The sequence below is a fragment of the Colletotrichum gloeosporioides genome (genome assembly GCF_011800055.1).
Source record: "Colletotrichum gloeosporioides strain Lc1 chromosome Unknown consensus_54, whole genome shotgun sequence".
In the NCBI taxonomy this organism is placed as follows: Eukaryota; Fungi; Ascomycota; class Sordariomycetes; order Glomerellales; family Glomerellaceae; genus Colletotrichum; species Colletotrichum gloeosporioides.
The window spans coordinates 1290050-1313915 of record NW_025544699.1 but is presented as its reverse complement, the minus strand read 5'-3'; the positions used below and the strand labels follow the sequence as shown (position 1 = coordinate 1313915).

At 54.3% G+C, this 23866-nt stretch overlaps 6 protein-coding genes across 6 annotated transcripts; 4 read left to right on the top strand and 2 right to left on the bottom strand.

Annotated features, from left to right (window-relative positions):
• Positions 1–118: 118 nt before the first annotated feature.
• On the top strand, positions 119–2323 carry GCG54_00004866 (uncharacterized protein; the record flags this gene model as incomplete). Its single annotated transcript, XM_045404906.1, has 2 exons — positions 119–1614; positions 1720–2323. The coding sequence occupies 2 exons, from the start codon at positions 119–121 to the stop codon at positions 2321–2323; spliced, it is 2100 nt and encodes a 699-aa protein (XP_045262849.1).
• A 768-nt stretch (positions 2324–3091) lies between these two features.
• GCG54_00004865 (ATP synthase subunit 4) lies at positions 3092–4167 on the bottom strand (the record flags this gene model as incomplete). Its single annotated transcript, XM_045404905.1, has 3 exons — positions 3092–3379; positions 3499–3953; positions 4092–4167. Coding segments are annotated over 3 exons (819 nt in total), but the record flags the coding sequence as incomplete, so codon positions are not given.
• A 237-nt stretch (positions 4168–4404) lies between these two features.
• GCG54_00004864 (uncharacterized protein) lies at positions 4405–6143 on the top strand (the record flags this gene model as incomplete). The annotated part of the gene is made up of 3 exons (XM_045404904.1): positions 4405–5027; positions 5077–5950; positions 6003–6143. 3 exons carry the CDS (start codon positions 4405–4407, stop codon positions 6141–6143), a joined length of 1638 nt encoding a protein of 545 aa, XP_045262847.1.
• Positions 6144–8202: 2059 nt separating this feature from the next.
• Positions 8203–10868, top strand: GCG54_00004863 (putative metal ion transporter C17A12.14; the record flags this gene model as incomplete). Its single annotated transcript, XM_045404903.1, has 3 exons — positions 8203–8549; positions 8614–10536; positions 10592–10868. The coding sequence occupies 3 exons, from the start codon at positions 8203–8205 to the stop codon at positions 10866–10868; spliced, it is 2547 nt and encodes an 848-aa protein (XP_045262846.1).
• Positions 10869–14655: 3787 nt separating this feature from the next.
• GCG54_00004862 (uncharacterized protein) lies at positions 14656–16153 on the bottom strand (the record flags this gene model as incomplete). Its single annotated transcript, XM_045404902.1, has 4 exons — positions 14656–14829; positions 14880–15645; positions 15712–15892; positions 15961–16153. 4 exons carry the CDS (start codon positions 16151–16153, stop codon positions 14656–14658), a joined length of 1314 nt encoding a protein of 437 aa, XP_045262845.1.
• A 794-nt stretch (positions 16154–16947) lies between these two features.
• GCG54_00004861 (Cleavage stimulation factor subunit 2) lies at positions 16948–18050 on the top strand (the record flags this gene model as incomplete). The annotated part of the gene is made up of 4 exons (XM_045404901.1): positions 16948–16996; positions 17046–17171; positions 17222–17337; positions 17397–18050. The coding sequence occupies 4 exons, from the start codon at positions 16948–16950 to the stop codon at positions 18048–18050; spliced, it is 945 nt and encodes a 314-aa protein (XP_045262844.1).
• Positions 18051–23866: the final 5816 nt, after the last annotated feature.

The window sequence follows — 23866 nt, the reverse complement described above, 5'->3', positions numbered from 1 at the left end:
TCTCACTCGAACGGATCTCACCACATTCTGTCCTTACTTGGGCATAACGTCTGATGACTTCTGGTCGTCCGTCGCTCTTCCTTTCTCTCCATCCAACGACAGACAGCTCCAAGCAAACATGGACGAGTACGAATACCTCCAGCCCGGGTTCGACCCGAAATCGCTGACGGTCCCCCGCCTGCGATCGATCCTCGTGGCGCACGAAATTCAATACCCCTCGACAGCAAAGAAGCCCCAGCTTGTCGATCTCTTCAACGAAGAGGTCTTGCCTCAAGCGAAGAAGATTCTGGCAAAGCAGGCTAGAGCGAAGCGGTCAAGCAAGGGGATCGTGGATATGGGAAGCAATCACGAAAGCGAGTCTTTTGATGATTACGACCTGGCCCCGCCACCACGACGCAGGACCACCCGATCGCAGTCTCCGCGCAAGCCTTCCACCCGAGTTAAGAGCGAGGAGTATGACCAACAGCCGCCGGCCCCAATCAGCCCGACGAAGAGGAAGGTGCGAGCAAGCAGCCGGCAACCTGTGGAGCCTGAGCCGTACTACGAGCCTGAGCAGGTTGAGCAGTTCGAGCGGTTTGCGCAGCCCGTGTTTGAGCAACCAGAGCCGCCCAGGTCTGTCCGCACCAAGCGCAACGCGACCCCTCACATCAAGCAAGAAGAGTCGGAGGAGGACTTTTTCAAGAAGCGGAGGGAGTCTGAGTATTTCTCGATGGACAACCCGTTCCAGAGCGGCAGCTCGCCGGCGCCCATCAAGACCCCTGCTACGGGACGCAGGAGAACTGGGCAGGATCTTTTCCAGAACGACAGTGTGCGACGACGAACGGATGGCCATTACGCCGAAGAGCGACCGAAGTCATCCAGGAAATCACAGGCCTTTGAGGTCCCTGTCAGCACATTGTTGCGCGAGGACACACCAGAGTATCAGCCGGCTGAAATTGTCGAGGCTGGCGAAGAGTTCACTCCGGATGCTCAGTTCGAGATGGAGCAAGAGATGGCGGCAAGTGGTGAAAGTGCTCTGGCACCCCGCCGTACGCCAGCCCGTCCCAGAAGAAGTCTCGCCAAGCCTTTCTGGGCCCTGGCTGTCTCTTTGCTTGGAGCCTATGGCGCTTGGTACCGTCAAGAGAAGGTGGCTGTTGGATACTGCGGTCTAGGCCGTCCCGCAACGCAAATCATCCCCCCGGATGTCCCCGTCCCTGACTGGGCGGTCCAGCTGGCTGAGCCTCAGTGCGAGCCGTGCCCTCAGCACGCTTACTGCTATGAGGACTTCTCTGTCCGCTGTGAACCAGACTTCATCCTGAAGCCGCACCCGCTCGCCCTTGGTGGCCTGGTTCCCTTGCCCCCAACATGCGAGCCCGATGGTGAGAAGGTGCGAAGGGTGAAGGCTGTGGCGGACAAGACAGTCGAGGAGCTCCGGGAGAGGCGAGCCCAGTTTGAGTGCGGCGATTCTATCGACGAAGCCCAGCAGGCACCGGAGGCCCCCGCGATTGATGAGGAGGAGCTTAAGAAGGTCATCAGCGCAAAGAGAAGCAAGAAGATGAACAAGCAGGAGTTTGACGACCTCTGGGTTGCCGCTATCGGGGACGTTAAGGGTCGCGAGGAAGTGGAAGTTGTTCCGTAAGTCAACATCTCCTGTTTTGCTCTTCACGGACTTCAACTTGCCCCTATATCAAAATCGTCAACTCCTAACATGCGTACTAACCAGATCGGATGTGCCCGAAGTAGAAAGGCCAATTCCACCTCAGTTTCAGACGCCTACCTATCGTCCTCCTCTCTCGCTCGCCTTCCAATCGGCTGCGCCATCAAGCGCTCGTTCAGGCTCGGGCTGGCAAGACATCGACTCTCAATTGGATCTGTGATCGCATTGATCGTTAGTTACTTCTACGTGCGCTCCAAGTACAGATCTCATAAAGCGACTGTGGCCCAGGTCCCAGCGCTTGTTGATCTTGTTCTGGCTCGGCTGGCAACGCAGAAGGAACTCGGTGAGGAAGAGATCGACGACCCTTGGCTCTTCCTGCCCAACCTCCGCGATGACGTCCTCCGCTCTGTGCACTCGCTCGGCGAGCGCGATCGCATCTGGAAGCGTGTCAAGGCTGTTGTTGAGCAGAATAGCAATGTGAGAACCAGTCAAAGAGAAGGACGCAGCGGCGAGGTTGGTCGCGCTTGGGAGTGGATCGGACCTATCACGGGAGACACCGCTAGACGGCGTAAGAGCGGAAGGATTTCCTTTGGCGCGGGACCGGACGTCAAGACGGAAGATACCCCTGATGCGGCGGAGAAGGCTGGCGCTCACTCGAAATGGGAAGAGTCGCGACCTATCTACTGAATGCACGCTATGGATAATGCTTGAACGTCCGGGGCAATGGTTTATTGAGCTCTTACGAACCCAAAGGACGACCGCATGTAACATTTTCTTTGTAATAACATATCTGACGCGTGGACAGGAGGCCTCGTGGGCTTTTCGTTTCTCAATACCTTGCTTACGAGCTTTGGGATGGGTTTAGTTTGGTCTGAGGGGGCGTTCAGGCTCGTTTGTTGTACAATGTCAAGAACAGACTTTTCCTTGCCTCTATTTTCAAAGAGAGAACAGCAAGATTGAACAGATTTTATTACTCGTTGACTTTCGTTGCGATTTCGTGATTGATTGACTTTGAAATGATTTCTGTCAACATAGTGGGGTTGTCGTACCGATGGGCCGGTTGCTATGCTCAGACGGGGAATGTCGGAAAGGGTCGGAGTTAGAGGTGGAGATGGGCGGGCGGAAAAGAACACCCGCAACGCCAAAGCATTCAACATGTCAATTGAACGTGGGCTTGATAGATAGCTGTAGGACAGATAGTCAATGAAATTGAATGATGGTACATATCGTGTCCGTTTTGAAGATCGTGAATGCCGTCGAGTACATGTTTCTCCTAATTTAACATATTACGCGACACGTAGCAGAAGTCAAGGCGTCCTTTTCGAAGTTCTTGAATTGGCTAATGCACAGGTGTTTATTGACACGCAAGGGAACCCCTTGGACAAAAGAAATCTTCTCGCTCAGACTCTAGGACGGGGAATCTATTGCTTGGAGACGATCTCTGTGAGGGGAGAGTCAGTAAAAGGATGTCCGAGGTACTTCCGATGACGGAGATGTAGGCGCGGGGCATTGCTTCTTACTCTCGACATCAGCAACGGACTGCTGAAGGATCTGCTGGAGGACCTTGGGGTTCTCGAGCTCCTTGGTGACCTTGGCGATGATGCTCTCGGCGAGCTCCTTCTGCTGGCGCTGCTTGACCTGGCCCTCGTAGCGAACCCAGGAGTCGAGGACGGCCTTGGCCTCGGCGGCGATGGCGGTCTTCTGCTCCTGCTCGTAGGCCTCAGCCTCGAGCTTGGCAGTCTCCTGTAAACGTCTCCGTTAGCGAACCCATTCAGTCCGAGCCATGTTTACATTCCCCTCCACTTCCATCCGTTCGTCCGGTCCTCGGAACCCCTCCATCAACGTCATCGGTCGAATCGTACCTTGGAAACCTCGAAGAGAGACTTGGTGATCTCGACGACGCTGGACATCTGCTTAACGTCCTCGATGCGTCCCTTGACGGCCTGAGTGTGGTCGGCGCGAGCCTGGTTGAGGAGGCCCTTGATCTTGTTGGCCTGGGCCTCGGCCCACTCGCTGTACATCGGGCCTCCGTACTTGATCAGGCCGCCCCAGACGGCGAGCAGGCAGAAGGCGACGACGGTCTCCTCGTTGACAACATAGTACTCGTTGCTGATGGCGTAGACGCTCAGGGCGGCGGAGGAGGAGAGGATGGCGGTCTTGGAGAGGATCGAGTTGCCGGGGAGGGCGTCGACGATGGACTGGGCCTTCTTCTTGGGGTCCTCGGCGGGAACGTTGGAGGCGTTGCGGGCGCCGGAGACGGAGGCCGAGATGGCGGGAAGGGCGCGGCGGGCAAGGGTTGGCCGGAGGAGGTTCGCGCCTGTTGCGTCGAGAAGGGAGAGCTGAGTGTTAGCCTAGGTTCCACGGGTCCTTGCTTTCCAGCTTGCGGCCTTTTTTTCGCCATCGTCGGGACGGCCAATTGACACGCCATGGGTTCGGGGAGGTTGTGTCGACGTACCGACAGCGCTTCTAGCCAAGCGGGACGCCATTGTGAGATGATCTGGGGATGCGGGTATTACGGCGGCTTTGAGGTCCTACGTTCAAAGCTCTAGTGGGAGACGAGAATTTCGATGAACAGACCCGAGGGAGCCAGTCAGCGGGCGTCACGTGATATTTGACGCTCGGATCATGCCTCCTCCTCGCTGAATGGACGGCCGGGCCATCTACAGAAAATTCCCGTCTCACTGGACCCGCTGTAAAAATCGAGAATTGAGATCGATCCCAGAGCTTCGATATCAAACAACATCACTCACCGGGAATATTCGCCAAAAATGCCTGCGAAAGCGTCAGGCGAGGGCCTGAAGAGGAAAAGAGTTCCCGCCAAGGAAAAGTCGAAGAAGCGCGCCAAATCCGAGTCCGAGTCTGAACCCGAGAGCAGTGGCGATGAGAGTGATCCTCAAGCTGAGATCTTGCTCCTTGAGAGTGAGATCTTGGAGTCGAAGAAGAACTACAACAACATCACCAAACTGATCCAGATCGCAAAAACTTTCGAAGATGAGCCAGAATCGGCAACGCTGGCCTCTGTGGCCTTGTGCAGAGTATTTGTCAGGTTACTCTCGGCTGGCGCCCTCCAGAGGAAGAAGGGTTTGTCGGAGAAGGAATTGGTGGTTGCGTCGTGGCTCAAGGACCGGTATTTTGAGTACAAGTTGGTCCTCGCCGAACTGCTCGGCGACGAAGATCTGGCGATGACGGCGTTGACGCTGGCCATGAGATGTCTCAAGACTGAGGCTCACACTTTGAACGACAAAGAGGAGTACAACTTCCCGGCAAGCTATTTGCAACAGATCATCACGGCACTCTTGAACTCAGACAGCGACGATGCCCGGGCCGAGTTTGTGGAGAAGTTCATGAGTGAATATGATGACGTCCGCTTTTTCACACTGAAAGCTATCAAGTATGTCTTGAAAAACCCATAGTGCCTTTTGCATACTGACAGAGAGCAGGACGATGGCCGATGCACCAGGCGAAACACCAGAAGACGAATTGTTTGACGATCTTTTCGAGCTGCTGTCAAATATTGGCAGTGTCCCAACAGCACTGGAAAAGTACTGGGTCGAGAAGCCGAAGCAAAAGTCTCATGTCCTTAACAACCTCCACCAGCACAAGAGGCAAGGCCAAGACGCCTGGCTCGCAGTACTCAAGCTCTCATCAACAAAGGAGCAGCGCAAGCGGGTTTTGGACATCATGTCTAACGAGATCGCACCGTGGTTCACCCGTCCAGAGTTGTTGGCCGATTTCCTCACAGACTCTTACGACGCTGGCGGCTCAATCTCTCTGCTCGCGCTTTCGGGCGTGTTTTACCTCATCAAGGAGCGCAACCTCGACTACCCTTCCTTCTACACGAAGCTCTACTCACTGTTGGACCGCGATATTCTTCACTCGAAGCACCGCTCAAGATTCTTCCGTCTCATGGACACTTTTCTGGCCTCGACTCACTTGCCTGCTGTGCTCGTGGCAAGCTTCATCAAGAGGCTGGCGAGGCTCAGCCTCAACGCACCTCCGAGCGCCATCGTTTACATCGTCCCCTGGATGTACAATATCTTCAAGAGGCATCCGCAGTGCACCTTTATGCTCCACAGAGAGACGAGAGAACCCGAAATCAAGGCCCTCATGGAGACGCAGGGCGTCAACGACCCATTTGTGGAGGATGAGGCGGACCCGATGGAGACAAATGCCATCGACAGCTGCTTGTGGGAGATTGTACAGTTGCAAACGCACTACCACCCCAACGTGGCGACGATTGCAAAGATCCTGTCAGAGCAGTTCACTAAGCAGTCCTACAACATTGAGGACTTCCTGGACCACTCGTACAGCAGTGTAAGTTGCCTTCCAGTGCACCTTCGGATGAATGCATCTAACATTGTTGTAGTTGCTCGAGGCCGAGATGACCAAGCAGGTCAAGAAGCCACCGGTAATTGAATTCCAGATCCCGAAGAGGGTGTTCCTGCCGAACGACCCGGAATCCGGTGTCCAAGACACCTTGTTGACGAAGCTGTGGAGTTTTGAGTAAATGGCGCGTAATGATGGAGCGGAAGAAGAGGCGGAGATGGTATCTTTTTCACGGTCAACCAAAAGAATTCCCTTGTGTATGAATCGCATATCGATGTTGGGGCGTAATATGGTCAAAAGCATAGACGGCACTACAAAAGTAAGATATTTCGGATCGTCATGGCGCGTGGCTAGCTCTGAGAGCATAGCGCAAAAAAGGCGCATTTTACCCCAGGAAAGTGCAGAGTCCGCTTGTCCGTGTGAAGATGGGATCGCAAAGAGCGATTGTGGTGACGAGCTTGAAATGACTTATACATGATACAGGACGCCGATGTTCTAAACCCTAGCCGACACCACTTGGATGGGCAATTCCCAGATTCTTGTCCGGCTTATTTTCTTCGAATTAGCTCTGAAAGGGCTATTCAAACGAGGGAGCTCAGCTGAGCTCCGCTGGGTTAGGGTAGTTTTTGAGTTTTGGAATAAGGTCGAGTAAGGTCATGTCGTACATTCGAATTTGCATACTGGAGATCCGCTCTCCCGAGTCTCCGTCAGAGCATGAATTCAAGTTGCCGGTTTCCGATGGGCAGCTCCTACGACGTCCACGCTGTCTGGGGTCGTCAATTATTCCTCCGTACCTGCCTTGTTCTTACAGCTCTACTCTGTCATCATCTAGCTCCCGCTGCAGCCGTTCCTGTCCATGTGGCACACCTACAGCGACATCGAGATCGGACGACTTTGGCTCAAGCACTCAGGAGAGGTATGAAGACTGCCGTCTTTGTGGTGTATTCCAGCCCCCAACAGCTTCTCCGGTACCGGGGGGTTTGTTTGTTTCTTCACATGGTCGAAACGGTTTCTTGGGACGGTAGCGGCGCCCAGACCTTGAGCTTTGGAATGTCGTGTGCTCACCTGCCCGAAGCAATCAGGACGACTGAGCGGTGAGGCAAAGTGCCGTCTAGGCAGAATGTGCTACCTGATACCAGTGAGGAAAAAGGTAACGTAGGTCCAGTTTAAGACGGCGGAACGAGATGCCTGGTGGAGGCAGCGTCCATCATGCGTCAGGGAAGACTGCGGGCAGGCAAAGGAACACCTGGAGACTGACGCATTGCTGCGCAACATCGCTGAAAGGGTGCCCCGTTTGGAAAACCTGGGAGCCACAGCGGCTCTGGACCACCGCTGCGACTCCACTGCGACTGCGGGGATGGCTGCTCAGTGGCCCCCCAGCCCGCTGTACTCTCACCGGCAGACGCCCTGAATGCTCGGAGGTGGCCGGTCGAGGGCGCTGCAGCCAGTCACCAGCAGTGCGTGGATCGGGGGCGAGCTGGGAGCGCAAGCTCTTCGATGCTCTCGGACCTCCCAGAGGCCAATGGAGCCAATGAGGCGGGGTCTCAGCAAGGTGTGTGCTGGGTCCTGGATGCGCTAAAAGCAGCTTAGCCTTTGGAAGGGCCTAGGGGCGCTGGGTTGTTCCAGTTTCCCACTGACATCACCGAAAGCAACGGATGCATCGCCTTTTATCTCCAATTCGCATTCGATCGGCAGACTTTTCTCCTGGTGCAAGTCACCACCACCAACCGGCCAGTCAGCCAACGAAGGACGGCGCAAATTTTACTACTCTTCCTGCCCGTCCGCTGTGCCTTACATGTCATTCTTCCATCCTTCCCGTCCCTTGCCAATCGGTCGACCTCACGCATCCTTCGACAGCTTGGCTCCACTGACACGTATCTCTGCTCGCCTCGCTGTCTACCAAGGTCCAAAACATCCTTGCAGAGCCTCCGAGACGACATCGTCGTTATCTCCGTCTGGCCTGCTGCTCTCTCATTGAGCTGCATTCCCAGCTCGCTCCACAGAAAACGCAAACACGGCTGAAGCCCACCCCCGGTCGAACGCAGTTCCAGTCCGCAGCTCTGAGTCTTTCGTCCTCTTCACGTGGAATCAAGCCCCGTCGCCACCAAAATCCCCCAGGCAGTCGGCCCACGGTACACGCCTAGCCTGCGTCTACTCGACGCCGACCCACGGCACCACCGCATCGCGTACATAAGCGTTGCAAGGAGACGGTGTGACATATTACTCCTCCCGCTGCCAACATGTCTGGCAACCCGTTCCAGCCCCTAGCTGCGCATCTCCAAACACCAACACCCCGGAGACAGTCCAATGCGCTAGGATCAAGCTCGACGGCACCACCACCGCCACCCGTCACCCCGTCTGGCAATGCGAACGGTAATGACCAGAACGGACAGCATCAGCCTCGTCGGCGAAAGAATCACCGTGGCGGAGCCAAGAAGAAGCGCAATCGGCGCAAGTCCTTCGCTGTCTTACCGGAGGAGTCCCACGACGAAGCTCCGGCACCCTCCAACGACCGCGACGAGTTCTACCTCCATCGCTCTAATCTGAGCAATACTAGCATTGAGAGCGAGGCACTCCTAGACCACCGGTAAGCTGGCAAATCTATTACATTTTTGTTTCGAGGTTGAAGACATACTGACACCAAGTTCCAGAGACCAACAATCACTCCGAACCCGGCGGCCATCGATCATGACGCCCGGCGGTGGGTTTCCCTCGGCCACGCCGCAGACGAGCAGCCGATTGCGAAACTCCTACGTTGGTGATAGCGCCGAGGAAGGGGAACAGTCGTGGGATGAGGATGCCCCCCTGTTGTCAAAGTCGATTCAGCGTACCGCAACAGCTCCGATCTTTCCTAGCTACGGCTCCAGCGACCCTCGTCAACGCGTCAGTCGTCGCGGATCTAGCCGGTCCTCACGAACGAAGCTTGCACCGTCGTTCCCGAATGAGAGCTATAACGTTAACTACCCTCCCTCGATGCCCGGATCGCCTCAATTCAGGCCATCGGACCCGTTGAACCTGAGCTTCGGGGATGTCATGATCCACGATGACGAGATCAATATTCAAGTGTCTCCGCGCGGCGGCAGCCGTCGGGACAGTGGCTGCTCTCATTCCGAGCATGAACCTCGCATGGATTCATCGCCTGATCTGGCGCGGAGAAACACCATCGCCTTGACTGCTCAGGAAGATGTTTGTTTCCCGAGTGGGATATCCGAGATCGGAGAGGAGGAAATGCACTCATCCCAGGACCCCGAAGCAAAGCCCCGCCCGAGACGACGTCGCCGCCGCTGGCCTGATTTGGCAATGCTCGAGGAATGGAGCCGGTTTGAGAAGGAAGGACGTTCGGATGAGAGGCGGGTCAAGCGTATCACTGAGCCGCAGCTCATCAATGGACGTCTACGTCCAGTCACCAGGGAGTGGTACCGCGCCGAGGAAGAGTCGCCATACCGATTCACATATTTCAACGAAGAGTTCCAGAGCACAATCCACAGCCAGACAATTTCGGAGCTCGTGCAACCAGGTGGAAATTTTCAAGAGCTCTTCATCCCTGATCCCCGCATCCTTTCCGATGATGAGAGCGAGGACAGCGACGAGGAAGGTGATACGGTACCTCTGTCTCATGTGAACACCCATCACTCACAGAGTGTCCATAACGGTGAATCCAGGGCACCGACACGACAGCCGTCGCTGGCTAACACCCAACCCATTCATGGTGTCGCCTCTCCAGAGAAGACTTCAGGAGGCAGCTCACGAGCTGGCTCTGTTCACCGTACTCCAACAGGCGTTAGGTCGCCAGTCGTGGGCAACCAAACTACTCAAACGCCAGAGCTGCTGGTCAAGACGCCGAGGTACGGCGAGCGACCTGTCTGGTGGCTGGATGTTCTCAGCCCGACTGAGGCGGAGATGAAGGTGCTGTCCAAGGCGTTCGGTATCCATCCGCTTACTGCCGAAGATATCATGGTTCAGGAGGCGCGAGAGAAGGTGGAACTGTTTCGCCACTACTACTTCGTCAACTACCGATCTTTCGATCAGGATCAGAACAGTGAGGACTACCTGGAGCCCGTCAACATGTACGTCATCGTTTTCCGTGAGGGTGTCATTAGCTTCCACTTCTCCATGACACCGCACCCTGCCAACGTGCGCCGGAGAATTCGCCAGCTGAAGGACTACCTGATTGTTAACTCTGATTGGATTTCGTACGCCATCATCGACGATATCACCGACGTTTTCGTACCCTTGATTCAGAATATCGAGGATGAGGTTGACGACATTGATGATGCTATTCTGAGGCTGCACTCTCATTCCGATGACTCGAAGAGTCAATTCGACGAAAAGGCAAGCAGCACAGGAACAACCATAGGATCAGAGGGAGACATGCTTCGGCGTGTGGGCGACTGCCGCAAGCGTGTCATGAGTCTTTACCGTCTGCTCGGCAATAAAGCAGACGTTATCAAGGGCTTTGCGAAGCGCTGCAATGAGCGTTGGGAGGTCGCCCCGAGGTCTGACATTGGATTGTATCTGGGCGATATTCAGGATCATATTGTGACGATGACGTCCAACCTCAGTCACTATGAGAAGTAAGCTTAAGTTACATCAGCCGTGAGACGTCAAACTAACCACACAACTCTTTAGGATCCTCGCTCGGTCTCACGGCAACTATCTTGCCCAGATTAACATCCGCATGAACGAACGACAGGAGCAGACTGCCGACGTTCTCGGTAAGCTCACAGTGTTGGGTACCATTGTGTTGCCCATGAACATCATCACCGGTTTGTGGGGTATGAACGTGTGGGTTCCAGGCCAAGAATACGAGGGCGACCTCAAATGGTTTTGGGCAATCACCGCTGGCCTGTTGGCATTCGGTCTGGCCTGTTACATGATTGCGAAGCGGGTTTACAATATCGTATAAAGGGGAGAGCTCACGCGTTGTTGGATTTGGTGCTGGAGTTGGAGTTTGGGCGGGCCAAAAGCATACGATGCCTTTAGTCTAGATTGGTGCATTCACGGATGGTAAACGGAACATGTGCCTGTACACCAGTCTTTCGATCATATTATAATGTAAAATCCCAGTGTCGACATGAAACGGACTTTGATATGATGTGATACAATAGTCACATACCCTGACGAACGAGGTTTCCGTAAGACGATTGATTCTACGTGACATAATGAAGTACCAGAACGCTTTTCGAACTATCTACTTCAGCTGAGTGGATTCGTGAAAGTTGACTTGCCAATAAATGGTCTCCTCGTAGGCCCTCAGACACTTTAAATCAATAAAGATCAAATCTATGACGCATATGTCAATACTTTCAACTCCTTCTAAAACCAAACCTACTAATATTAAGTCTATCAAGAACCTAGCTTATTCTGCCACATATACTTTGGTGCAAATATGTCCACAAGAGCTCTTGAATTCCTCATGCTCTATACAGATGGAAATCAGGACGTTATAATTCTAGGCCCCCAGTAGTATTCTATGGTCTGACCTTGAACAAGCCTCCCTATCATAGTCCAGACGCTCAAATTCTGCGACACACACTGAGGACAGCACAGCATCCAAAAGCTCCCGTCGTTATTAGGTTACATCATGAGCTGATGCAATGCTTGCCCAATCTATGCTGCCTTGAAGACAGGCTATATCCACCTTTGTGTACATGTCCCATCGACCGTAGCTAGACGACACCACAGAAGGGGGGCTCTGCCTAAATAGTAGTTCTTAGAAATAATTGTTTTAGCGTAAAGTAGCTTCTGTAGTTGAAGATTTTTTGAAAGGGTACAGGCGACGATGCACTTTCTTTTTTCCTTGTTCTTTGTATTATTAAGAAAAATAAAAAACAAAATCGTTACTTATCTGTAGATTTCTGTTGAAGATAGGACCTCCACAACGTAGCCGCACGAGGCAGCGCACAGTTTCGCCATATAGAAACAGAGACATACAAGATGATCTTCCCACAGCAGCTTGGCACTCACATGAGTACTTTGTTAGCCGCTGCTGTTGCGACCGTTCTCCTGCGGTTAGCTATATCTATGAAATTTCAATATACTCTGCACTTGTTACAAATATGGTCGGGCGACAAAGTCCGGGAGAAAGTGAGCGTTGGCAACGGCTCGCCCATATGTAGGTACTAACTCATTTCAAACTAGGAAACCAGGGGAATTGAGGTCAGTGCCTGGTAGGCCCTCCCAAAAAGTCTACAGCATATGCAGCCCGGCAGCCAGTATAGATATCGAGGGTGGCCAAAGGGCATATTTACTGGGTTGGTTGGGAGTTTGGCCATAGAGAGAGAGCAAGTGTTCCGACCAGTCTTTCCGATTCGGACAATTCATGTAACGAAGCATCACCCTCAGGGCTACTCTGAATCACCTTCTCCCCTCTCTGATATTTTACCATATAATACCTACGAAAGTGTATGCGTACTTTACTTGCCCTAACAAGTGAAATGTGGTTATACCATAAACCCTCGAGACAGCCCGAAAGCGCTCATTTTAACGGCTGGCAAATACGATCACATTACCTTCAGCCGGTGCCTCGGTAGAGTATGATGTGACTGGGTCTAATGGTAGTAAGACCTGCTGCGGGCCCCAATTGTTGTTCTCAGGTTCATCCAAATAGCTCGACAACATGGACTGGAGGCAACAAACAGAATGCCTCCACAAGCAAGGCCGCTGTCATCACGCATGCGGGGCTCTGCTGCAAATACTGGGCCGTTGCGGGCGTTGCGTGTGGATGTAAATACAGCTGCAAGTGCGGTTGGGCCAGCAGCATATCTGGGGCGCAGAAGTGTAGGGGTGCCGCTGCAGGGCTGGTTGGTTGATTGGTCCGGTCCATGAGCTCGTGGTTCAGCACCCGAGCAGTTTGCTCCAAAAAGAGCTTGGGGACTCGCATTCTGCAGTATATGGTCTGGAATATTTGTCTATAAAGTCGCGTTCGTTCTTACTTTCTGCGTGAGCAAAAGGAGAGCACGTCGCACATCATCTTAGTTCTTCTACCACATGTATTGCCGCCAATTGCAAAACCCAACACGGAAATAAGTCCGCGTCTTCAATGAAGGTTATAAGAAGTGAGCCTGCTTCGTATTTGCTGCCTTGGAAACGACACCCTTTAGCCTAGTTTGATGGTAAGTCACCAGTGAAATGGCGCCCACCCGCGTAGGCTATTTCTCACAATCTATCTGAGCAGAACTTTGAACAGAAGATATCAAGAATCTCGGTTCTACACTGTTGTCAAAGGCATAGAAAGTCTCGTGTTTGGTTATTAGACCGTCTGACGCAAGAGGCATCATCGACCTTCCGGCTCGGGACCGGAACCGAAATACATTTGGGCATAATCAAATAATCAAGTACAACATGCGAACAACTGAACATGATCAACCTCAGCAAGGCCGTGATTTCAAAAGCGGCAATGGACATTATCCGCAATCAGAATGCCCAGACGAAGAGAACGACCATAAAATGCTCCTTGCGTGCCCTTTCTACAAGTATAATAGGGACAAGTACCAAGACTGCCTCAGACTTCAGCTGAAGAGGATGAAGGATGTCAAACAGCATATAAGTCGAAAGCATATGCAAGCTCATTACTGCCCCAGTTGTGGACTTGAATTCCCCACGCAGGAAGAACAGATCTGTCACTCTAGACTTCAACAATGCCAAATCAGAGATTTTCCCAGACCAGACGGTATAGCATACTCCCAACGCGACAAAATCTCCACGAGGGCTCGTCGAAACCAAGGTTCAAGCGGTCAGTGGTTCGCTGTATGGGATCTGCTATTCCCAGACAAGCCCCGGCCGGCTTCTGCGTTTGTCGAGCACCCTGTGCGCGAGGCCATGGACAGCCTGAGGGAGCTCTGGAGCAGAGAAGGGCCCAACATCATCTCAACAACTCTTCAGAGTCATAATGGAGAGCCTCCGTCGAGTCTCCATAACGAATATCTGCCTACCGCTGTGTTTGATACGATGACTACTCTGTTCGATCAATTCCTCGAGAAGAACCGCTCCGCGGCTTCACGGACCCAGGTCGAGATTGGCAGCCGAGGTCAAGAGGTCACAGTCTCTGGCTGGGATCGTATCCAGGATTCAAGGTCGGTCAAAGATCATGGACTAGAGGCATCTTTCGCATCGCGTTTCCTCTCAACGCCTCCAGAGTCGACTGACTTCGATACGCTGTTCAATTCTGACAGCACCTCTGTTCTCAAGGACTCGGGGTTGGACGAACCCATGATGGAATCAGGCGGCTGGGGAGATTTCCTTGCAGAGGGGTGCCATTCGTGGACAGACTTCTCGGCGCCTGCTGAGCGTTCAGCTTGACACGGCAGACGGGAGACATTTCCTCGAACGGGGTCTTTGCCAGTTAGCTTAGAACGTACTTCAGAAAATCAATCGCCGGGGAGTTTTGAATTTCACCAGTACCGCACGTCATCCAATACTCGGTTATGTTCACATACCTCTTACTTGCCCAAACACCACATACCTGTGTGATGCTCGACGCGAGCCAAGTTCACAGCACCGTGATGTGTCTTCTGTGCAAGGTTCTTACTTGGCACCAAAGCACGCAAGTCGTGGATCACCCAAGTGTATATGATGTTTATCGACTGTAGGAATGTTCCGTCTTTACCAAGCCACCCAAACTCCAATTTTGATGCACAGCGTGTGAGAAATGTCGACAAATATAACTACATACATCCCCGTCTACAACCCCTTTACAGATCCTTCGAGCGCATCTTCTTAAGACGCAGGCCACCCTCGAAGACACCACGGTCAACGGCGGCAGCGACGGTCAGGGTACCACCGATAATGGCGCAGAGACCAGTCAGGAAGCCAGTGAAGGTTTTGGCGCGCTCCTCGCGGTTGATGACCTTCATGGGGGAGATGTCCTGGGGAGCGTTAGTCATGGATGCATGAATAGGGGTAAAATGGATCTTACGTAGGAGAAGAAGACGCCCGGAATACCACCACGAGAGTGAAGGCGCTCCTGGTGTCCCTCGGCAGAATCGTCGCCACCAGCCAAGCTGCGCTTGTGGCTTGTCACGGAGTACTGGTGAGTCTCGACACTGCCATCGCTGAGGTGGCCAAGGAGACCAAGGCCAGAGCTTTCCTCGTCCTGGATAGAGGCACTCTTCTGCCAGTTGAGGGCAAGGTAGGATGTAGGCACAATCTTGACGAAGTACATGAAGTTGTAGTTGGGGTCGTTGGTCTCCTGGTGGGTGCTGTCGAGAGGGTTGCCGTGGTGGTTAGTCCAGGCGTAGGCGCGCTTGGTCATCTTCTTGGTGATGGTGTCGGGCAGCTGAGGACCGAAGCGGAGGGTGTGGATGACGTGGGTGAAGTCGTGCTGGGCATCGTCGGGGGTCTCCCAGTAGTTCTTGAGGTCGTGGACGTGCATGTTTCCGTTGCTGAAGGAGCGGCCAGGAGCCAAGTGGAAGTTTCCAACGACCTTGTTCACGCGGAGGCCACCCTCAATGCGGCAGCCCTCCCTGCGCTGCTCCTCCAGCTTCTCGGCGTAGTGCTCACGCGTGCACTGCTCGACGTTCTCTCCCTTACCGAACGCCCAAGAGGCCTGCGCGTACGCTTCTCTGACTTCCTCGCAAGTGTTACAGCAGCCGGCCTTCTGCGCGTTAGGCGGCGCCGGGGCACCGTAACAGGGGCCGCAGTAGTTGGGATCCAGGTGCTCGGCAGCCTCGTCACTGGAGTGGCTTTTGGGTAGTGTCAGTCTTGCGATTCGGGCCGTTGCCTTTGTTCAGGGGCAATGGGCAACTTACAGACTTAAGGCCTTGACGTCGATGACACCGCCTCCCTCTTTCTGAGGGCGGAGACGAACCTTGTTGACGCCGTGCATGACACCGTGCTGCTGCTCTCCGGAAACATCCATAACATCAAGGGTAAGAAGTTCGCAGGGCATCTTGGGGAAGGTGATGTTCAGATGGATCTCCATGCGCTCGCCTGTACCATTGCGCATTAGCTTGGACTGTCACCCAGCACGAGATGAAGAAACTCATTCAAGTCCGTACCTCTTCCCTGGTCCACGATGAGCTCGGGGTGAATCTCTATCCTTCGATAGTCAACCCATTCTCCCCAAGCCAACCAAAGGACGACAATTAGCGACACAATGGTGACAATTCCGCCTGACGTAGTTCGAACGCGCGCCTCGTCCACCGTCTTGGTGAAGGCGTCAAGCCTCGTGAATCTCGACTTGGCCGGCATGGTGGAAGTTTGGAGGCGGGATGTTGGTGTCGATCTTTATCACAAGCTGCGAACAGCCTCGAGGGCCTTGCGAAGCAGGGAATAAGCAAGTCTCGGGGGTATTTCGCGACGGATTGCGCCAAGGCAAAGGAAAGGAGTGTCGGCTTCTTTGAGAAAAAGGTGATGTCAAGAAGTGAAGAACCCCGCTTGAACCATGAGAAGAGAACGGAATTCAATCGGCTCGCACCAAGGCTGTTGCTGCGGCTGTCATGGGAAGAAAGGCAGTTGGTCGAGACGAAGGGCTCTGGGCGCAAGTCGTAGAGGCCACCTTCACTTATTTTCTGGCCACGCAGTCCCTCACGGTCCCAGTTGCGCTAGCAGCGCGGGTTCAGGGGTCTCGCACGGGGGCAGAGTGGGGTCAGCTCCAGCGTTCCTGGGTAAATGTCGGCCAACGTCCAATGGAAGATGCCGTACGGGTTTGGAAGTAATCCAGAACGAAAGAAGACAGAGGTCCCGCGGGATGGCCCGTGCTCAAGCTGCGCGGCCCCACTGTAAAATCCCAGCCTGGCAACCAAGGCTGATGCGCTTGTCGGATCAAGAACCAACCTTCAACATAAAACCAGTCAAGAAAGTCGCGTCACGACCCCGAATCCAACCCTAGTCACGCGTCAACAGACAACGAGCCTCCTACAAACTAGGAAACTGCGCGTGAAACCTACAAACCACCGCCATCGACGCTTTGCAGCGCCTGACGAGCGAGTCACAAGATTCACTATCGTCAACCCAGTCTACATCGACTTCCCGAATCGGCCAAGATGTCGAAGCCACCTTCCAGAGTTGTTTTCGTGGGCAACATCCCCTACGGTGGGTAACATGTCGTTAACGGAAAAACATGCGCTGAACATTTCGATAGGGTTGTCCGAGGAGCAGATCAGTGACATCTTCAGTAGCGCTGGCAAGGTGCTCAACTTCCGCCTAGTCTACGACCGCGAGACTGGCCGACCCAAGGGCTTCGGCTTCGCAGAGTACCCGGACAATGGTAATATGGTTGCGCACACGACGGAATTCAAGGGCTAACCGTTGTTTCAGACTCGGCTGCGTCGGCGGTCCGTAACCTGAACGACTATGAGATTATGGGAAGGAAATTGAGAGTTGACTTCTCCAACGAGGGAGGCAGTGACGATAACAACGATGCTCATGGCCATGTACGTTTGAAACCGGTCGGCAGGATTTGAAAGGAGACACAGGCTGACATTTGGAACAGGGCCGAGATGGCGGTAACGCCTCACACCCGTCGAACGGCTACAACCCAGCAGCCCCCCCAGCACCATCAGGCAACCTCCCCCCTCTGCCAGCCGGCAAGGAGCTCCCGCCCAACGTCACAGCAACGGACGCCATCTCCCGCACACTCAATACTCTCCCTCCGTCTCAGCTTTTGGACATCCTCACCCAAATGAAGGCCTTGGCCTCTAGCGATCCCGCTCGCGCGACGGAACTTCTCCAGCAAGCTCCCCAACTGGCGTATGCCGTCTTCCAGGCTCTCCTCCTCATGGGTCTCGTATCTCCGGAGGCAATCCACTCCGTTCTTGAGCCCGGTGGTGCGCCCGCTGCGCCGCCGGCCCAGGCCGCGCCGATGGGCTACCCACCTCAGCCCGCCCCCGGCTTCCCTCCGGTTCCGGTGCCGGGTGCCAACAACACCCCTCCGGTTGCTGGTACGCCGTACGCGCCGCCCCCGCAGCAGGCAGCTTATGGTGCTCCGCCTCCGCCGCCGGCCGCTGCGGCGGCATTGGGTCAGGATCCTGAGGCATTGATGCGACAGGTACTGGAGCTGCCAATGGAGACAATCAACATGTTGCCTGAAGCAGAGAGACAGCAGATTTTGGCTCTGCGGGCACAGTTCGGTGGGCAGAGACGATGAGCCACATACGTACGAAGCCAAGCTTCCGAGTGCGCTGTAACAGGTGGCGCCGAGGATCACGAGAACGTTCAACCGGGCTGAGAGAACCATTCGGCTGCCAGCCGCCGCATCAGCTACCGACGAACCAACGCTGTTCTAAAAACAACACATATGGCCACGTCTTCTGGAGACGTGACCTGACCGACATGGCGACAACGGACCATGATAATTACCAACCTATTAGACATGGGACTCTAAAGAGAGACTTCCACTACGCAGAAGCTTCGTGTCTAGGCCTCCGGAAGGGTTCACGCAAGAAGCTATTCTTACACTTTTCGGTGCTACTGAGGGGCGACAGATGAGGGGTACGATGCAGGGGCAGCGACACGAGCTCTACCTGTACACAATGACGCAACTCTTCCTAACAGCCCCGAGCGTGCTTCGGTCAAACAGGCCGCTTTCAGAAACGTCACGATAACCTCACCGGGCAACCAGAGTTTTAAGCCTCGGCAGGACCTTATCACGGGCTTGTGGGGAAGTCGGAGGGTGGCGTTGACGATGGATGGCATATTTTCGGAGCTGCGCCCCCAGGAACGGGGCCTGTGTGGGAGGCGGGGCCGACGGAAAGAAAGTCTTTGTCGACGAATCGCCGGCATCACGAGGACGGCGGGCAGTCTAAATATACCACAATTGCTACTCAGATACTCGGGAATTGATTTTTCATATCAGCTAGACAGGCTTCGGGTGTGAAGCGTACGTGATGTGTGGCGTTGGTGAAGATAAGGTTGGCTGGCGTTGTTGCGTTGTTGCGATGTAGTTCGTCTCTGCTCCCCACTGCTGCGGCTGCGGCTGCGTCGGCTACCTTACCGCGGCCCGGCCTACTAAGCGGCAAGCTTTTTGCCTTCGCCGCGAAGGGATGTTGGTTGAGGCGAAAGACAAGAACCAATTTTAGAAATCGTCTTAATCTTGTTCAACTGGCATCCTGCAACGAACAACGGTGCAGGACTCCTCCGTCTAAAACGGGGACTTTGGTTAAGCTCTCTCTCATGCTCCTACCAGGCAACAAAAGCCGGGGAGGTTGTGGCGATGCGGCAATGCCTATCTGACACTGACAAGCCAACTTTAATCGCGAGCAAGTGCCCTACAAGGCGGCCGTTGGGAGGGGCCCCACGCGCGGTGTATCCGGTGCGTGATGCTGAATGGAGGATCTTGGTTGGGGGTCGGTGCTTTTCGTCTCTAGTTTTGGGGCCGAATGCAATGGCTATGCTTTACCTCTCCATCTGTTGGAAACGTCCAAAACCTGCGTAGAAGGATTGGGAACTGGGAATGTTGGTCGAAGAGTTGGTTGGTTTCCTTGGTTGGGTTTGTTATGCGCTCGTTGGTTGCTACAGCCCCCGCCAGGCAGAATGGGGTGGCTGAATCGCTGCAGCAATGCTGTTTGTTGCCGCAGCGTGTAAGTCTTGGTAGCAAAATGCCCTGCGGCGGCCAAATTTCATGCTGCCAAGACTGAGGCTCCGAGTGCGATGCCTTGTTGTTGCTGTGATAAGGACATGGCAGCAAGTATGCGGCTAGTCAGTAAGCGGCGCGGCATTTGGATGCTGGGGCGGCTCGATGGAAGTGCGAGATCAGATGGGTTGGATCCAATGCAAAGGCGATCGGATGAGATGCGGGTTAGTTGGTTGGTTGGGAACGCATTCAGGGCTGATGAGGTCGTCGTGCGCCGCAGCGCCAGCTTCCATTCCTTCAGCCACCAACTTTACGGTTATGTCCAATTGAACATTCTGGAAGGGCCTTTGCCACCTGCATCGTATCCAACGTACTTCGGCGGTAGACTTGGCGAGAGAAAACGGCGTTGCCCTCGTATCGAAAAGACTCCCCAATTAATGTGGTACCCTGCCGCTCTCTGGGTGGTTCCATTCGTGCATCCGAGTCTGCACGAAACAGCCACATGTCTCACTGACACAAGAAGCCCAGTTGGAGAGTAACGCCGTTCCTGAATCTCGCACTCTTTCTTGCAGGCAGGTGATTGTGGGGAGGGCAGCAATTGGCGAAGCAAAAGCGAAGCAGAAAAAAACAAAGAAATGGGGACAATCGTGCCAACGGTTGGAGGTCAGTGGGCAGAAACTGTGCATTGCTGTGGCACCTGCGAAATTTCGGGTTTTACACGTGCCACCCCATCGAATGTCAATGCATCGGCGGTACGAATAGCAACGGCCGCAGCAGCCACACGGGGCCGAATGGGTTAGTGCCCGCGTCCTGCCATTGGCTGTGGCATCGTAGACTCGCAGAATGCGTTCATCTGAGAGAGTCCTGCAGCGAACGAATGAAGGCTGGATGAACGCCCAGGCGGGAGGGATGATGGCAGCGGGCTGAAACGGTCTGACAGTTTGATGCGAAACTTGCTGTCCACTTGCGGGATGCTTGTGTAAGTGACGTCGGGGGGCTCAAATAAAGGGATTGAAGGGACCACAACGACTGCAGGACAGGCGGGCCCGTTGAGAGGTCATCGTCGGCCGTGGAACGGCCAGCCTTGCACGGGTTCCGTTCCTTACAGCCAGCCGTTTGGTAAAGTTGGGTGTCTGAACGGGCGGGCTGAGTGCTGATCTTGGAAAAGAGGCATTTGCGATTCTAGTGCCGTTGACGCGTCCCTCCAGGATCGACGTAGGAATCGTGGTGTTGTTTAATTTCCCCAGCCGAGGGGAAGGTTGAATTTTGCAATCTTGCGACCTTGGACGGCAAGGTCACTTGCTTGAAAAGAGATTTCCGTTTCCCGGTTCTAGTCTCTATTTTCTCGCGTGTGTACCATGGCACATGGCATGCAGCCTCCGTCACCCTCATTAGTCTGGACCTCTGTTGGATCCCGGGGAAACAAAAGAAGGGTCCCGGAAATATTGAACTGCTGCAACGTCGCACGAATAAGGTTGTGGTGCTATGATCCATTCCCTTTGGCCGTTCAAATACGTAGCAGAGAGAAAGCAGAAGGTAGCAATATGCCCGAGGCAATAGACATCCTCAATCGGATACTGGCCGGCAGCTGAAAGCACAGAATGGGCGGGAAGCAGTTCAAAAGAAGGTTTCTGTGATGATATTTCGTGCTGCCGATGGGGGCAGCCAATGAAACGCGGGGATGACTACCCAATTCAGGGGCAGTCATGCTGCAAGAGCGGGAAGCGAAATCATTAGAGTCCGCTCGAAGTGGAGGCAAGGAGGGGAAAAGAAGCATGTGGGCGATGTGATATTGAATTGGGGGAGGGAAAAAAAGAGAATCCAATCGCTTGCATCGCGGTTATGAGAATCAGAGGCGAGACGACTGTCCGTGTGAGGCCATCGTCATGTGCGACTTGATTTTTTTTTTTTTTCCCTGGCTCCGTATTCTCTCTTGATTGTTTACATTGTTAAAATGGTCTGGACCGTCGTCCGTGGCATGTGGCTCCGTTTTGTTTTGGCATTGTTCCGTTGTTAATGGAGACGAGATGCCGGCGACAGGCAACGGTGGTCGGCCGACGGGGGAGACGTTGACGTTCCACGTTCCAAAGGTGGTCCTTCCCCGTCGACAATAACCGACGACGATCAAGACGACACATCGCCATGTCTCGAGGTTGAATCGAATGGCTCCGTAGGCTCCGTAGCGGCTCCGTAATTCTGGGGCAGGCTGCAGAAAACGGTTTGGCGGGCAGGGAAAACCGTCGCGGACACGAATGATGAAGGGTCTCTCGCTGGACTTTTGGGAGTGACGGCGCAAATCATCGCTGTGATCGCAAGCCTGAGCCTGGACCTCCTTGACGCCAGGATGAGAGAGGAGCTGAGGATCTGCATAGCTCACAGGCCGTGACTCCTCAGCAACCAGGGTGGAATATTTGTGCATAATGGCGACTGTCTTTGCTTGTGTTGCACCAGGTGCTGATCGCCCGATGGCCGGTCCAGATTTCTGGCGCAGCGTGTTCTAGGCTGCTTTCTCGCTCCGTGTTAGTGCCATTGTCTTGTTGCTAAAGTTAGGTCTTTTGGCCACCCGCTAAGGATTTGGGTGTGCTGGGGAAAGCGGGAAGCATTGGACCTCACTCAGGTACGGGCAGGCACAGGCACAGGCACAGGCCCAGGGGCCTTACTAAGGTCGGTGAGGTGAGGTAGGCATGGCGTCAAGGAAGACGAGGCAGAGGAACCAGGAGATGTAGAGACCAGAAATGATATCGAGACATTTCTGAGACGGGCAATGATGAATATTGCATTTGGGGCCAACGAGGAGGCAGCTGCAGCCTGCGTTCCTTCGTTTTTTCCTTCCTTCTCTACTTTACGGCAGCGCTCAGGGCAAATCACATTGTTCAGCAGGGCAAGGCAGGTGCTATTCTCGGTGATGGGGGGCCGTCGCTGCCGCAGAGTGTCCGGGGCGAATAAAGGAAGGAAGCGGGACAGGAGACGGCCAAGACCGAACTGCCACTGGAAGACGGCCGAGAGAAGGCCTGCCTGCTGGTTGAGGGAGCCAACTTTCACTGTTTGGGATCCGGTCAGGTGTTTTGGATTTTGGTAGGCAATTCAGACGGGAAAAGAGCAGCAATCCTCTGGCTCCTTTGGGGCAGTACACTTATCAGTAAGGTAACTAACTCTCTGCAGACCCGACTGCTGCGACAAACAGGATCCCGCTCATCATACACAGGTGCGAAGAGGGACGCTCTGCATCCGGTCCAAGAGTGATGCGAGTTTCCCTTCCTGCCTACCTAGGTGCCTACCGTCAGCTCGTGTCAAAGAGCCGGGCCACCTGACGTGCTTCATACCCACCGCATCTTACATCACCACTCGCCGCGGTGGTGTTGAGGCACGGATGGCGATCGTTTGAATCGCAGGCTAGGCATCTCAACCTGAAGTTGACCGGTCTGCAGCCCATGCCCATGCCACCCATATACCTCACGGCCAGGAATATGGCCAACAACCAACTCGGACCTGACGGGCGACTCGTGTTGAAGGCCGAGCATTGGATGACCATGATTGCCACCGACCAGAAAAGGCCAAGCCACATAGCTCATGTGGTGGTGTGGGCGGCGACGGTCCAGACGACAAACGGATTGTGGCTCCGTACCAAAGTCTAGACGGTGTTTTGGCACCCGGCCCACGGTGCTGCGACGGGCGACGCATTGGCATTGATGAACAAGGTGACAGCGACAGAGAAGATTGGGAGACGCGCCGTTTCCACTGCGAAGGGGTTCAGGCTTCAGACCAGCCAGTCCAGGGTCAGGGTCGATGATGGGACAGGAAAAGAAGGCGAAGACGAAGAAGAAAAAAAGGGGAAATTGGGGCTTGATGTTAGTGCATCGTGTCGCCATGCAATGCCTGCACCCCGGATTGCATACACATTTTAGCACCGTCTGGTCTGTTTTCTCTCTCTCTCTCTCTCTCTCTCTCTCTCTCTCTCTCTCTCTCTCTCTCTCTCTCTCTCTCTCTCTTGTTGCCTGCCCTTTCCCTGGATGGCTTTGGTTAGCTTCCGTTTCGCAGACTGCCCACACCGCATTGTGTTCACTGACTTCGCAGGATGAACTGTTGCGGACCTGCAGCTGGCGCCCTGCTGTGCTCCATGGGCGTTATTGGAGAATGTCCCGTCTGCTCGCAATTAGAGACTCTGGGCCCCCATCTCCGTCCCCTTCCCTCCCTCTCTCCACTGGATGATGCCCTGGACCTGAATGCAGTGACGGTTCAATCTGAGTCTGCAAGGGAACCACACCCCCAGCAACCCCCTGCTTTTGTAGCCGCATGGGGCCCTGGACGACGTCGTGACTACATGTCGTGCTAACCTGGAACTCATCCCTTGTGGTCTAGCGCTTTTGTGTGCTGTGTTGTGTTCTGTCAAA